This window comes from Callospermophilus lateralis, chromosome 5 (assembly GCF_048772815.1).
Source record: "Callospermophilus lateralis isolate mCalLat2 chromosome 5, mCalLat2.hap1, whole genome shotgun sequence".
NCBI classification, from domain to species: domain Eukaryota; kingdom Metazoa; phylum Chordata; class Mammalia; order Rodentia; family Sciuridae; genus Callospermophilus; species Callospermophilus lateralis.
This window is the reverse complement of record NC_135309.1, coordinates 113,415,463-113,430,285: the sequence shown is the minus strand read 5'-3', so window position 1 is coordinate 113,430,285 and position 14,823 is coordinate 113,415,463. Positions and strand designations below refer to the sequence as shown.

At 40.4% G+C, this 14,823-nt stretch overlaps 1 protein-coding gene across 1 annotated transcript; it reads right to left on the bottom strand.

Moving 5' to 3' along the window:
• Positions 1–662: 662 nt before the first annotated feature.
• Cd180 (CD180 molecule) lies at positions 663–13,964 on the bottom strand. The gene is made up of 3 exons (XM_076856110.2): positions 13,875–13,964; positions 3,853–4,019; positions 663–2,391 (listed from the first exon to the last, which is right to left on the bottom strand). The coding sequence occupies exons 1-3, from the start codon at positions 13,962–13,964 to the stop codon at positions 663–665; spliced, it is 1,986 nt and encodes a 661-aa protein (XP_076712225.2).
• Between the last annotated feature and the right edge of the window lie 859 nt (positions 13,965–14,823).

Genomic DNA, 14,823 nt, shown 5'->3' with positions numbered 1-14,823 from the left:
CAGGGTCTTGCTTAGTTGCTGAGGCTGGACTCAAACTTACCATCCTCCTGTCTCAGCCTCCCAGGCCACTGGGATTACATGTGTGCATCACCATGTCCAGGTTGCATTTTTCTTTTTCTCATTTAAAATATTCAATGAGACTTTTCCCTGTACTAAGTTTTCCAAATGGCTACATTATTGAGAATTTTGACTCAAGCACAATGACTTAGTTATGGGAGAAAGTACAAGTGGATAGGATTGGCCTCAGCATTGCCAAGTTATGGGGATGGTGATCTCCTTCCAGGGATGAGGTTCTGTGAGGTCTCTCGGTGAGTGGAAGGCAGGTGGCATTGCCAAGGCTCCCTCCCCAACTTCAGTCATCTTCCATGTGAGGAAATAAATGGTAAGGTGCCTCCCATAGCAGGGTCCTTTGGCCCCAATCAGTTTACCTGCCATGAAGGACTCATAAGGGTAAGAAGCTCAAAAAAACAAAACAAATAAACAAACAAAAACAAAACAAAACAAAATAAAAGTAAAAAATAAAAAACTTTAAAAGCACAGTCAACCCCAGCCCAACATCAGGAGCTGGTCTGAAGAGTCTGGTTATCCATATCCAACTATTTCTCCAGTTAAGGCAGTTGTGCCAAACACATTCTATTTGCCATCTCTAGAAGCCTTCAGCACTAAATGTGTTGGTATTTCCACCTGAGAAAGAACTTAATTGCGAAAATGAGTAGAATGGAGACCAAGAGGAAAAATACTGTTAGAAATAAAATTCCCACGGGGGTAATTCCACAGGACAGCCGGACATTAGACAGTTGAACTCCCTTTAGTGATGGGGGATTTGCACACACAGTCTCCTCCAAGTCCTCAAGTTTTTGCAGGTTTTCTTTGTACCATGTTAAAAAGTGAATGTTTGAGCACGTGCAGTCCAGGGGATTGTGACTTAAATTAATAATGCTCTGCTGGGACAAAATGGAGAGGAGACGGGGTGGGATAATGCCAACAGCATTAGCGGCCAAATTGAGGTAGATCCCCTTAAGATGGCTAAGAGCATCAATGCTATTTGATGTCAGATTATTGTGACTTAAGTCTACGTGACTCATTTTATCAAGGCTGTGGAAGGCCTGCTGGTCTATGGACAAGAGGTCACTAGAGGATAAAACCAGAATCTCCAAGCTTCCCACTGTTTGAAGTAGGTTGTTCTTTGGGATACACCCATCTTGAAAACGATTCCCCTGTAAGTTCAGATGCCGAAGGTCTGGCAGGCCTGCTAGAAGAAGCTGATTGCTGGTATCAAGGAAGCTATGAGAGAGATTCAGAATCTTCAGGTGATGAAGGTTTTGGAAAGGACTTTGTGGTGCACTCACATGTAAGTGGGTAAATGACAAATCCAAGATCTCTAGCTGAGGACATGCTTGGAACGCCTCCCTCTGAAAACCAATGAGCTCATTGTAGCTCAAGTTTAGACTTTGCAAGTGGGGAAGATTTTTGAGCTGCAGATTGCAGCAATCAGAAGCTTCTATGCCGCTATGGCTTAAATCAAGTTTCTGAAGATTCTCTAGTTTTTCTAAACAGCCAGTACCGAGGTGAAGCTTCTTCATGTTGCCTTTGACATAGAGGTGTGTAAGGGAGGGGAAATTGGCAGCATTGATTTGACACAATTGGTCAAATTTATTTACATTGAGAACTAATTTCTTGAGTGAGTTCATACCCTCAATCCCAGAGGGTAATTCTTGCAGGTGAGTGGCCGTTAGATCCAGATTCTGGAGTTGGGCAAAGCATCGAAACGTGGTGGAGGAGAAGTCAGAGAAATGATGCTTTTGCAGGTTGATGCTCTCAACAGATGTGTCACAAAGACCCTGAAATGTGGCTGAACTTAGATATTGGTTATCAATGTCCTCAAATGTCCCCAACCAGAGAGATTGAATAGTAGAGTTCCGTAGACCACTGAATATGACAGACAAGTCACGAGTCCCTCCAAAGTTCAAGCTTTGGAAGAATTGTGAACTGAAAGCCCCAGGCTCAATACCTTTAATGTCATTGCCATTGAAGTTAAGACTTAGGTTGGTGGCCTGCTTCAGAGAGTTCACATCTTCTCTAGAAAGGTAGTGTATAGCATTATTCTGAAAATCCAGGACTTTCAGATTCCCTGCTGGGAAATCATTTGGGAGCTTAATGGAAGAAATATGGTTGCTCCCCAGATGCAAACTTTCCAAGTTTTCCAGATTGTGAGGTGGGATAAACTCAAGACTGGATATTCCTGTTTGAATTAAGAACAAATGCTTCAGTGACTTGGGCCCATTAAATGCTGTTTCTGCCATGAATATCAGAGGGTTTCCAGTTAATATCAGTGTGTTCAACTGATGATGGCTTTGAAAAGTGTCATCATGTATCCAGTTAATCTGGCACCTTGAAAAGATAATTGTATTTAACAATGATTAATTAGAAAAAAAAAAAGGGAAAATGCTGTCACCACATTCCCAAAGCCATCTTTTGTATACCATAAAACTCTATATGTTATCCAACACAAAAAAACTTTCTTCCATACCCACAGATGGCCTGTCAAGATAATTAATGAATAGCCCTAGTACTGAAAGCTCTGATTTGGAATTTATTCCAGATGTCTGTCTTTCCTATTTAGATAGAACACTCAGAGGTTTATATTTGTATTCTAAGGAACAATTAGTGGTTTGATTTTTTTTTTGTAGGCAAAACCAAACTGTGATTTATTATATTAAGTAATATAAAATATGCCATATGTAATGTATAATAGATAATACATGGTATGTATTTATCCTTGGCATCCTTGGCAAGTTAAAGCCTATTTCGGGGGGAAGAAAGAGTTGCTGGGGATTGAGCCTATGCCCTTACACATGCTAGGCATGTGCTACATGCTACACTCAGCCTTCCTCTTTCATCTATGAAATACAAAAATAATGACTATTTTGTAGAATTATTGTATGTCAAATGATGTATGTAAAAATGCTCCATTGAACTACAGAATGCTAGAAGTTAAGAGAAATCCATCCTGGTACTGCATCTTAAAGTACTGGATTAAACACACACACACACACACACACACACACACACACACACTGATAGTTTCTGCATCTAACTGCAGAAATGGGTGGTAATATTAATTGGCACCCCACAGAGGTGATTGTAAAGATGAAACAGTGCTATGGGTGTGTGCTTTCTTCCACTTTGCAGAAACTCAAGTGGAAAGACACAAGTGGAAGTCATTGAACTATTGCAAGGGGTGCAGAAGTCATGAACATGTGGGGCCCCTTCCCCCACTCCACACACACACACACACACACACACACACACACACACACACAAGCTGCACATCCCTTCTGTTTTCTTCCCTTACTTTCTTGTAATACTTTTGTCCACTGGTTCTCAAACATTTGTTCAGGATATGGAATCCTGATTCTGCCACTAAAGCCAAATAATGGAACTCTTTTTTCAGTTAAAAAAAAAGAATTAGTAGGGTATGTGTGTTTCTCCTGACTTTTGTTACATGTGATTCACCTAATAGTAGTCAACTGTGTTAAAATATAGTATAATATGGTGTCTGATTCAGTGCAGAATTTATTTTCACTTTTTAAAAAATTTTCCTTAGAACTTCTTCAATGGTACTGCTGATGCAGCTAGTTTGAAAACAACTCACTTTCCTGTCCATTGATTGTTTTTTATTTAAATTACATTTTGCTTGCATTAAAGTATTTCAGATGAAGGAGTAAATGACAATACAGAATAAGCAGAGTGTCCCTGTGCCCCAAAAGAAGATCCTGGGGACAATTCAAATGCAAATTTTGTTTCTTCTTAAGTAAAACATCAAGAGTACACAGGAACTCAGATACATACCTGGTTAAATCCAAAAAAGTAAGATCTATGAGTCTGCTGAAAGTTGTATTTTGAATTGTAGGCAAGAAATTAAAGCTGAATTCCAAAAATTCTGTTGTGTTTGGTAGGGTGTCAGGAATTTCACTGAGACCTAAATTTTCACAGTTATATGTTTTGTTGGCTTCTTTCTGATGGGAGAAATAATGCAAATTAATATAGGATTTAGAGATTTGATTGACTATCTAGAAAAATTAGACACATTTTACCCTTTGAGCAGCAATCCCACTTTTAGTAATCCTTACCAAATATACTCATGCAAAGACACAACATGAGGACCTGGGGTTGTGGCTCAGGGGTAGAGTGCTTGCCTAGTGTGTGTGAGGTGCTGGGTTTGATTCTCAGCACCGCATAAAAATAAATAAATAAATTAAAGGTATTGTGTCCAACTACAACTAAAAAAAATATTTAAAAAAACATGATTTGCCCACAATATTATTCATTATAATATATATTTATGTAATAGCAAAACCAGGCTATCTATCAATGTGGAAATAATTGACCAAAATGGAAAGCTCAGCAAGAATGAGAAAGATCTGCATAAATTGGTAGGGAGTGAGATTCAGGATATGATGTAAGGTGAAAAAAACAAAGCGCCAAACAGTTTATGCAGTGTATATAGCATAGAGTATGCTAGGTTTTCATAACAAGGATATACTTGAGCTGGGCTCAATGGTGCATGCTTGTAATTCCAGTGGCTTGGGAGACTGAGGCAAGAGGATCCTGAGTTCAAAGCCAGCCTCAGCTTCTTAGTGAGCCCCTAAAGCAACTTAACAAGACCCTATCTCTAAATAAGTGCTAGGTATGTGGCTCAGTGGGAAAGTGCCCCTGGGTTAAATCCCTGGTACCAAAAAAATATATATTACCATATTTTCTAAAAGAAACTATGGCTAAAAAATTCAGTGATCTTTAAGAGGACAGAAAGTACCAGATAGAGGAGTAAAAATATAAATAAGATTCCTCTGATTATACTTTGGTTAGTTTTGATTTGGAATAAATAGAAGTGTTTGTTTCATCTTGAAAATAAGCAATCAATATTAAATTGGCATCAGAAAAATAGGACAATGAGACATTATTCAATTTCTGACATAGTACAATATGTAGTACACAGAGCCACCTATGAAGTATTCTTGCCAAAAAGAAAGTAATTAACTTGAATTCAATGAAGACTTTAGGTCTACTTTTCACATCTACAAGTAATATGACAGATTTAAGCTAATGGTACCAGTTAATCAAATGCAAAAAGTGGCACATAATATAAAACATCTTCATTTTATTAGTATGTGAAAGAGAGAGAAAGAAAGAGAAGGGAGACAGCTTTAAAAAAAAAACACAAAGTGGTACAAAAGCTACTTAAGAAATACAACCAACAAATAACAGACTAGGCTTTGTTTAGATTATGACTCAAGTAGAACAGTTAGAAAAAGACATTTTTAGATAATCAGAGACATTTAAATGAGATAGAATTTGATGGCATTAAGAAATTATGAATTAGCATCTGCATATGAGAGAAAACATAACAGGCTTTTGTTTTTTGAGATTGGCTTATTTCGCTTAGCATGATATTCTCCAACTCCATCCACTTACTGGCAAATGCCATAATTTCTCTCTTCTTTAAAGCTGAGTAATATTCCAATAAAAAAAGAAATTATGAATTTTGTTAATGTTAGAGGCCTTATGGTTATATACAATCAATGTTCCTTTTTTTTTCTTTTGAGATGCATATTTAAGTATTTAGATTTAAAATGATGTGATGTTTGGAATTTGCTTTAAAATACCCGGCAAAAAATGATAGGAGGAATGGACAGATAAAAATTAGTAAGTAAAATGGTGATGTTTGCTGGATGTGGAGTGATATTTATGTGGAGGTTGCTTATCCAAAATTTAAAAATCTTAACCTAACTAGGTAAAAGTTGGAAACAGTTATGATGATGGAATCGTAATTAATGTGGATGACACTTCAGCATGAAGGGTAAGGGGGCACCTAGGAAGGGGCATGTCTTTCCTGTAGAAGCTTCCTAGGTAAGAAAGAAATGATCTCCAGGACAAATGCCCCTTGGAGGCCCCAAGAGATGGGTACCAAGGACCATGAACCAGCTCTTAGATGTCTCAGGCCCCAGGTGACTTCATCCATCCTTCTTGTCCTTGCCTCTCCTGATCATACCTAGGCTTCTTAGAGGCTCCTCTGAGACTGCCCTGACTGCAAAAGATCTATCCCACCAAACTCCAGATCAGCTGCAAAGAGACCTGCTTAGCTGGAAACAGAACTGAAAGTGTTCTTCTTTTCCCTGAATCATGAGGCTCAGGATGTTGCCATTTTAATCTTTTTTTTTCCTCCAATTTCTGCTTAGTTGTGCATTTTTTATAGCAACAGTGAGCATGTACATCTATAAGAAATCACTAGTTTCCTTCAATATTGTGACAATATTATAGTTGTCACTGATGAAAATGCCATATTTATATTTCCTTGTAATTTATTCTTCATTCTTATAGACCCAAAGTCCTCTAGGCACTGCTGCAAATCTATATAATGTCCTTGAAATGCACACTTTGCATTGGAAACTTGGATTTAACTGACTGGTGAGGAAAAAAAAATATTTTATTTTGCTATACTGTCCTTGGTGGCCAGACAACCCAGAAAGTATGTGTATGTGCAGCTGCAGTCCCTATAGTTGCCATGGTGCTGATCAGCTTGAAGGAGACAATTTTCTTTTCTGGTCTCCATTGGCATAACTGATTTCATATACACTTGGAGAAAGGGGACTTCCCCCAATTCGTCTTGCTCTATTCTGACCCTACAGCAAAAGTCTCAATGCTGGCAATTCCTTCCTTCTACTGAATATGCAAGTGCCCCGTGACACCTAAATTATTCCATGTCTCAGCCTCTTGTGTGCTTTAGTAAGTACTTTATTGAAATAATGTGATTCAGAAAATTGAGAATCCAGGAGGACCCCTACTGAGCCAGTGGCCTGAGGGAACAACTAGGAAAAGGAAAAGTTATTAATGAAAAGATCTCTTACCTAGCAGAGAGCTAGGGCCCAAGGGTTACCAGAAGCCTGCCCAAAGCTTGTGCTTTGTAATCTCAAGTTAGGTGGAAATGGCAATAAACTCTCTGCCCTGATTGCCAGGAGAAAGAGGAAGTCACAAGAAATGCAGCTAAGAGAATTTAAAAAACAAACAGATTTTCGGAAATGTCTTGGACTCAACACACACGTGGCCCTCCCTTACAGTTTTTGTAATCACAATTATACTGTCAATATTGGTATGATGATGGGATACCAAAGCACCCACACTCCAGAATCATCCAAGAAGCATTCAATTATATTTAGTAGACTGTATTTTTTAAGGTTGAAATTGCATGTGTGTGTGTGCCCCTTGATTTTGAACAGGGGTGGGCATGGGACAGTTGTCATGAATACCAGGCAGCTTTACCACAGCTCTGCTGTTGCTAGCATAATGAGACTATTAGTCTCATTCTTTTTGAATGGGAGTAAGATAGCATGAACTGTCACCCCTAAATATCTTATATGTCTTAAGGATATATAATCACAATGCTATTATCAAATTCAGAATATTTAATATTTAATGTTGATTCAATGTTACTACCAACATAGTCTATATTCAAATTTTGCTACTTGTCTCAACATTGTCCTTTACAGTAATTTTTGTTTTTCCAACCCAGGATCATATACTGATTACATTTAGTTGTCATAGCTCCTTAGATTTCTTTAATTTGAGACAATTCTTTAGCCTGTCATCATGTGTTATGACACTGGTATCTTCTGAAGAATACAGGCTCATATCTAGCAGAATGTCTCTCATTATGGGTTCATATGTTTCCTCATGGTTGACTCAGGTTATATATATATATTTTTTTTTTGGTAAAAATACTAAATCAGTCATGTTGTGTCTTTCTCGCGGTCAAGATTCAGATCAAAACTTTCAGAAAGTTCTGATAGATCAGCACAGGGTTGCAGAACAGCAGAGTGACAATTCTTCAGTGAATGAAGACAGGATGCAGAAAAGGAACAGACAGCTTGGTCACTGCCAGCACTACATGCTTTATTTTTATATCCAGACAGACACAACCCACACTGTAGTTTCCCTGAGATCCACATGTCCACTTCCTACAAGCCCAGTCTTGCTTTCTATAATTCAGTAGGTGGTCAGTTTCCAAAGCTGCTTTCTTATTCTTCTAATGGGCTGGTGGCAATTGCAGACAGGATCCTTCTGACATAATTCTGGTAAAGCTGCCTGGTATTCATGACAACTGTTCCATGCCCACCCCTATTCAAAATCAACGGGCATTTGCTTAGGACTCACTGTACCCTGGGACCTGTGCCAACCACTTTGTCTCCAGCTTGGTCTCAGAGCTGTGCCTTTTACCCAGAGCAAGGCTCCCAAGTGCTACATTTGTATTTGCAATCCCTTTTCCCTGCAGGTATTCATTTGCATTTTTTCAATCAGGATCTTATTTTGCTTCTTTCTGCAATGTATCTCTAACTCCCTCCCATCCCACTGTATTTTCGCTCCTTGCAAGTGTGGAAACATTTTCTAATTTGGAACGCCTTGAATTCCACTCAAGTGCTTATTCCCACCTTTTCAGGCGTCTCATCTGCACTTGACACATGCATGCACAAGGAGTCTGGGGCACTGCCCCCCCCAACCCTCCCTCTTTAATCACACCTCTATCCAAGAGAGAGCAGTTTGGCTAGTAAGATGAATCTTAGAGCAATGATTACTCTCTGAAAACAAAATAAAACAAACACCCCCAAGAAGGCACAGCCCTAAAACTTTGGGCATTCCAATTATATGCCTGTCTGTCTGTTTGTTTGTTTATTTATTTTGTCTTTATGATCAGTCCACTGGAGTTCAAGTCCCAGCTCTCAACACAAAATTCTGTTGTCTGGACATGTGGTTTCTCCAGCTGTGGACTGGGGATGATAACCTCATCTTGCAGCCTTACTATGAGGATTAAAACGTGTGTCAGCACTACAAGAAGTTAGCCCTTAATGGGATCTGCACAGCATCACATCATTATCTAAAGCTATTGGGAAGTTCTTGCAGCCATAAACTTGGAGTTCCCCTCAAAAAGAGCTCTGCTGAGGACCTCTGCTCCATACTAGGACTGAAGGACACTCTCCTACTGTGATTTGGGGGGAAGAGAATGGTTAAGAGGAGCCAATTTGAAATGGGGAGGCCTGCCTGCCCTCTTCAAGTAACTATTCTAAGTTGCATGTAAAATGTTTCCATGATCAAAATCCAAACCACTGAACACTGGATTCCTGCTACTCTTCATATTTTTCATCCTCTGAAGGCTTGGTCATGGCTATAATTTTGCTATATACGTATATTTCACATTCACACACACACAGAGAAAACATACAGCATCTAGCAATGGAAGAATCTGCTTGAAAGGTTTGTGAGTGTTCACTGTAATATCTCTCAAATGCGTTGGTGGGTTTGAACTCCCATATATATAAATAAAATATATATATTCTAGTTGTAGTTGGACACAATACCTTTATTTTACTTATTTACTTTTATGTGGTGCTGAGGATTGAACCCAGTGCCTCACGTGTGCTAGGTAAGTGCCCTACTGCTGAGCCACAACCCAGTCCAGTTTAAACTCCTTTTAATCAAAAAGTTTTATTAAAAATTATTCCCAACTGCCACCTGGCATGCATAAAACATAGAAGTAGAAATAAATATGAAACAAATTCCTAGACAAAAATCACTGGATAATATCATCATAGTCTTGGGATAACCCAAATTTCTTAAACATGGACATGCAAGGAAACTAAAGAAAAAATGATACCTTGAGCTATAATAAAATTAAGAACTTCTATTTAGCAAAAGATACCATTAAGGGGAATAGAAAGATAAGTCACAGAGTAGGAGAAGATAAATTTGCATTCTCATACGGGATTTTTATTCACAAAACATAAACAATATCTACAAATCAAGACAGCCTATGAGAAAATGGGCAAGAGACTTGAACAGGCACCTCACACACATAAGAGGGATTATGCAGGGCTGAGAATGTAGCTCAGTGATAGCGCTCTTGCCTAGGATGCACAAAGCCCTAGGTCTGATCCCAGACAAAACATACACACATGTAATGTAATGATTAGCCAAAGTATGAATATGTGCTCGAATGAATTATTCTTCAAGAAAACAAAAATTAGGGTTCAATCGCCAGCACCGCAGAAAGAAAAGAAAATAGAAAGAAAGAAAGCAAAAATTAAATCTTAGGGAAATACTACTACCTACCTATCACAAGGGCCAACACTTAAAAACAACAATATAAAATGCTAGTGAGGGCTGAGGATATGGCTCAAGTGGTAACGTGCTCGCCAGGCATGTGCGGGGCGCTGGGTTCGATCCTCAGCACCATATAAAAATAAAGATGTTGTGTCCACTGAAAACTAAAGAAAATAAATAAATATTAAAAAATTCTCTCTCTCTTTAAAAAAATTTAAAAAAATAAAAAATAAATAAAATGCTAGTGAATCTGTGGAGCCATCAGAATTCATACACTTTTCCAATAAGTATAAATTGGTACCAACATTTTAGGAAACCATTTGGCAATATCAAAGTTAAAATTATGTATACCCTGTGACCAAATGCATCCATTCTAAGGCACACACTTAATAAATATTCATACCTTTGTTAACTAAAGACAAGAACATCCAAAATAGCATCATTCATGACAGTCAAAAAACTACACACAATGCCAATATCCATTAACAGTAGAAGGCATTAATAAATGGCAGCTCACTGATCAAACAGTGTGGTTCAGGGATGAGCTTGAACGAATGACTGCTGCACACACCACCAAGGATTTAACGTTGAGCAAAAGAAGGCAGACAGACAAAAAATGCACACCATGGGCTTCCACATTTATAAGCTCAAATCCAGACAAAAAGAATGATGACGATAGAAGTTAGAGGACTGGATGCCTTTGGGGATTAGTGACAGGGAGGAGGCATGAGGAAGGCTTCTGTGTACTGAGCATGTTCTGTGTTCTCATCTATGTGCTGGTTATATGAATATATTCACTTGGTGAAAATGCATTTAACCTCACACTTAGGGCTTGTATTTTGTTTCAACAAAAAGATTGCTAAACTCAAAGTGAAACAAAACCAAAACCTAATTTTCAGGATAAGTTAGAGAAGTTACTGGGGGTCAGTCTCATGAACACACAGTACGTGGTCAATTCTGCTTGAACTGAAGGGGAAGAAGAAAGGGGGAACAGAGAACAAGGGAAGGAACATGGCTAAAGTTAGGGTGATTTGAACTTGGGAAGGGGCCAGACCCTTACATCAAAGGCACACATTTCTTCTCCTAACTACTCCTTTCATCTCACCTGCGGCCTGAAAATCCCATTTATTTTTGTCTCTCCCAAGTCCCTCTGTAGTTTCCCACAGTGGTAAGGGCTCTTACGTTATCACTGTGGGAAAATCAGCTGTAGAATCTTCTCCTATGTAGGGCTGGGACTGTAGCTCAGTGGTAGAGATCTTGCCTAGTGTGCGCAAAGCCCTCACACAAGAGAGAAAAGTAAAAGGATATATAGGTCCAGTGTTACTGGGAACAAAGACATTTAAAATCAGAGTCCTTTTAGAGAAAGTAATTCAGGAAGTCTGCTGCATTGGAAGATTTCAGTCTTGCCTGTTTTATTCAACACACGTCCAGGCTCTGGGACCTAGACCACTTCTATGACCTTCATAGTACAGAAGGCCCCAGAACAGATGACCAAAGGACTGAGGTTCTCTTCGTGTTGCTTTCCCCTCCTCTCTGCTATAGTGGGAGTCATCTAAAAGAACTGGCAACTCTGGGGCCTGATGTTCTCAATATGCAGTTCAACCAGCACAGTATTTCTATGTGTTTTGCAAATCTCTCAGCAGTACTGCTCTTCCTTGGGCTCCTTGTGGCCTTCAGAAGGGCAGAATTGGCTTTGGAAGGATATAGGGTTTTGAGACTTGAACTGGTAGCGGTAATAGTGGGGCATTTAAAATGGCCTGCTCCTGAATAAGCTGGAATTTAATGGCAGTATTATCCCATCTGAGGGTGTTGCAGGAGATGGATGGCACATGTCCCTGAAGACTGAGGAGGCCATGTCCCCACTCCTATGACATTATAGTGCCACTCGCATCTGTATGAAATTAACCTTCCTTCAAGGGAATGTATGTTCTCTTTCATATGCTGTGGAAGCTAGGGAAAAAAAGAGGAAAGAAAGATGGGGGCCGATCTCATGAAAATCAAAGGGAGATCAGTAGAGGGAAGGAATCAAGGAGTGGGAGGTGGGGAGGAAGGAGGGAAGTGCTGGGGAGAGATATGAACAAAGTATAATGTAGCGGGGCTGGGACTGTGGCTCAGCAGTAGAGTGCTCGCCTGGCACCGGCGGGGCCCTGGTTCGATCCTCAGCACCACATAAAAATAAAGGTATTATGTTGTGTCCATCTACACCAAAAAAATAAATATTTAAAAAATTATAATGTGGGGGTAAAATTTAAAATGTGGGGGAAAAAAGAAATTGACCTTCCAACACCAAATGGTAAGGAGACAGCTTTCTCAGGTTTTGCCTTTCTGTTCTGAACTGAATTATGTCACCCCCTTACCCACAGCCTGTCTCCTGTATAAAAATCATATGGTGCAGTTCTAACCTTGTACTTCATAAAGTGACTGTATTTGGAAATAGGGCCTAAAATAAGGTCATTAGGCTGGCCCTCATTCAGTATGATAGTATTCTTATAATAAGAGGAAATCAGGACACGGCCATGCCCAGTAAGAAAACTGTGCAAAGACCCAGGGAGAAGATGGCCAGCAACACACAAGAAGAGAGGCCGAAAGAGAAACAAACCCCACCGGGAACTTGATCTCACACTTCCAGGCTCCAGAACTATGAGAGAATAAATTTCTGTAGTTTAAACCTCTAAGTCTGTGACACTTGGTTATGGGAGCCTGAGCAAAATAATATACTGTCCCAGCCTTAAAGTTCCCCTGGGCACTCCACCTCCTCTTGGTCTGAGAGTACCCAATTCCATCCAAACACCAGGCTAACAAGTTTGTGTTCATTTCTGTCCCGGGCTTTGTTCCAGGCCTGGCTTTGGTTTCTGCCCTTATCTGGCAGGTCTTTGCCCCGCTTGCTCATCCTGCTCCTAATGTCCCCTCTGACTGCCTCAGGGTCATCCTACACTTTGCCACTCCTGGCTCTTACTCTTCTTTCAGCCCCAATTTACCAACCCACTACCATCAATGTTCACTCCTGTCTGCAGCCCTTGTCCAGCAGGCCACGTGGTGTTGGATGCTTACCAGGGCCAGAGAGCCTGGGAGGACACTTAAAGCCCTTTAGAAGATGGCAAGAGATGGAGGCTCATTCCCTTTCTTTTCCCTTACTACTCCCTTCAAGAATTACCTACAGGTTGATAAATAGTGCTATGGTCCAAAACAGAAGGTGCAATTTGGCTCTATTCTCAGATTTGACTCCCGTGGGTTAGTCAAACAGATGGAGGGCTATCCAACCTGAGGAGAAAGCCAGACTAATTCAGAATGATCTTTTAAATGCTCTGAAACCTGGCAAGAGCCTGTCTTGACTAATCCTCATCTTGACAGCCAGGAAACCAAAGAACTGTCTGGACTGTTGGCCACGTGCTGGGATGTTGGACAACAGCTCCCCCAGGTAAAGAGGCAAGTTTCATCAGGGCTGCTTTAGTATCAGGGCCCTGTTCCTATCTCATGTCTCAAGTGGGATCATGTGGGAGGAATTGCTAGAGGAAGAGGGAAATTCTCACTTCTTCCCTGCAAGATGCTCCCAGACCATCCCCTAGCTGAGTTCTTCGGTTCCTTTCTCATATTAAAGACAAACTTCTATAGACCCATTGCCTTTTGGAGTCAGTGCATATTGAAATGCCAAGGGACCACCTGCAGAATCTTGAAATTTTTAGAAAGTTTAATCTGGATAAAGACCAACAGTTTGGACTCACCTCGATGCACAGCTGATCTGAGGAGGTGCTAACTTCATGGCAGGCTGCAAACAGCACCAACAAAAAGAAGCAGATGACAAGGGAAGCCATCACAGATCCAGGGCAGCCCCAGCTTTGTGAGATTACCTAATATTTGGAGCTGAGAAACTGAATCAAGCTATAAAGATCCCAGCAATTTGACAGTTAGAGAGGTACCCAGAAAGGTGATCTTGGAACCAGAATTTCTATCGACTGCTCAGCATTCAGTGCCTCTGGGTTAAGAAAAAAAAAAAAAAAAAAGGGGGAAGTTCCTTTTGCATACCCACCATCTTTGCCAAAAATAACTGAGAACCCAGCCCTAGGATGAGGCTTTGCATTTCCTGGCAAACATGATATCAGTTGTGCAGCCCTTTGTGAGGTAGCTCCCACTGACTTTAAGCCAGCTACCAGGGTTTGGTCAACTCCAACTGTCCTTCTCTATTAGAGAGGCTGTGGACACAGGATTCTGTAGTCACACAGGAGGTCACTTTGCTAGCTGTCGAATGAGTAACTAGGAGATGTGGGAGGCAACCTGGCAGGGCAAAGCGCCCTGTGGGAGGACCAAGGAGCTGTGAACTGGTACAGGAGGTGACAGATTCATGAGTATACCTACTTCTTGAGTTTCTGAAGCTGCTTGGCCCATCTTGTCCAACCCCACCTCTGATCTTTTACAGGTGGAGGATTACTCCACCTTTAGGCTTGACCTGGTGACACAGACCTGTCACAGCAGCTTGGGAGGATTCCCCTCTTGTTCCCTCCCAGCTGGCCCAGGTTAAACAGCAGCTGCTATAAACAAAGCAGCCAGGCCAAGGGGGAGCAGAGCTAAGGATGTCAGCCATGGCTCAATTTCTCCTTAGAAATAGCTTGGAAGCACCAGTGTAATTACTCTCATTATGGTGCAAGATGTAGTGGTGATTAGAAGAAGCCAAAG

Excerpts from the sequence above, each read along its gene's own strand:
- Cd180 (XM_076856110.2), bottom strand. The coding sequence starts at position 13,964 with ATGGCTTCCCTTGTCATCTGCTTCTTTTTGTTGGTGCTGTTTGCAGCC. Across the intron at positions 4,020-13,874 it reads CAGATCAGCTGTGCATCGAG|AAAGAAGCCAACAAAACATA; the intron begins GTGAGTCCAAAC and ends TTCTCCCATCAG. Across the intron at positions 2,392-3,852 it reads ACTTTTTTGGATTTAACCAG|GTGCCAGATTAACTGGATAC; the intron begins GTATGTATCTGA and ends TATCTTTTCAAG.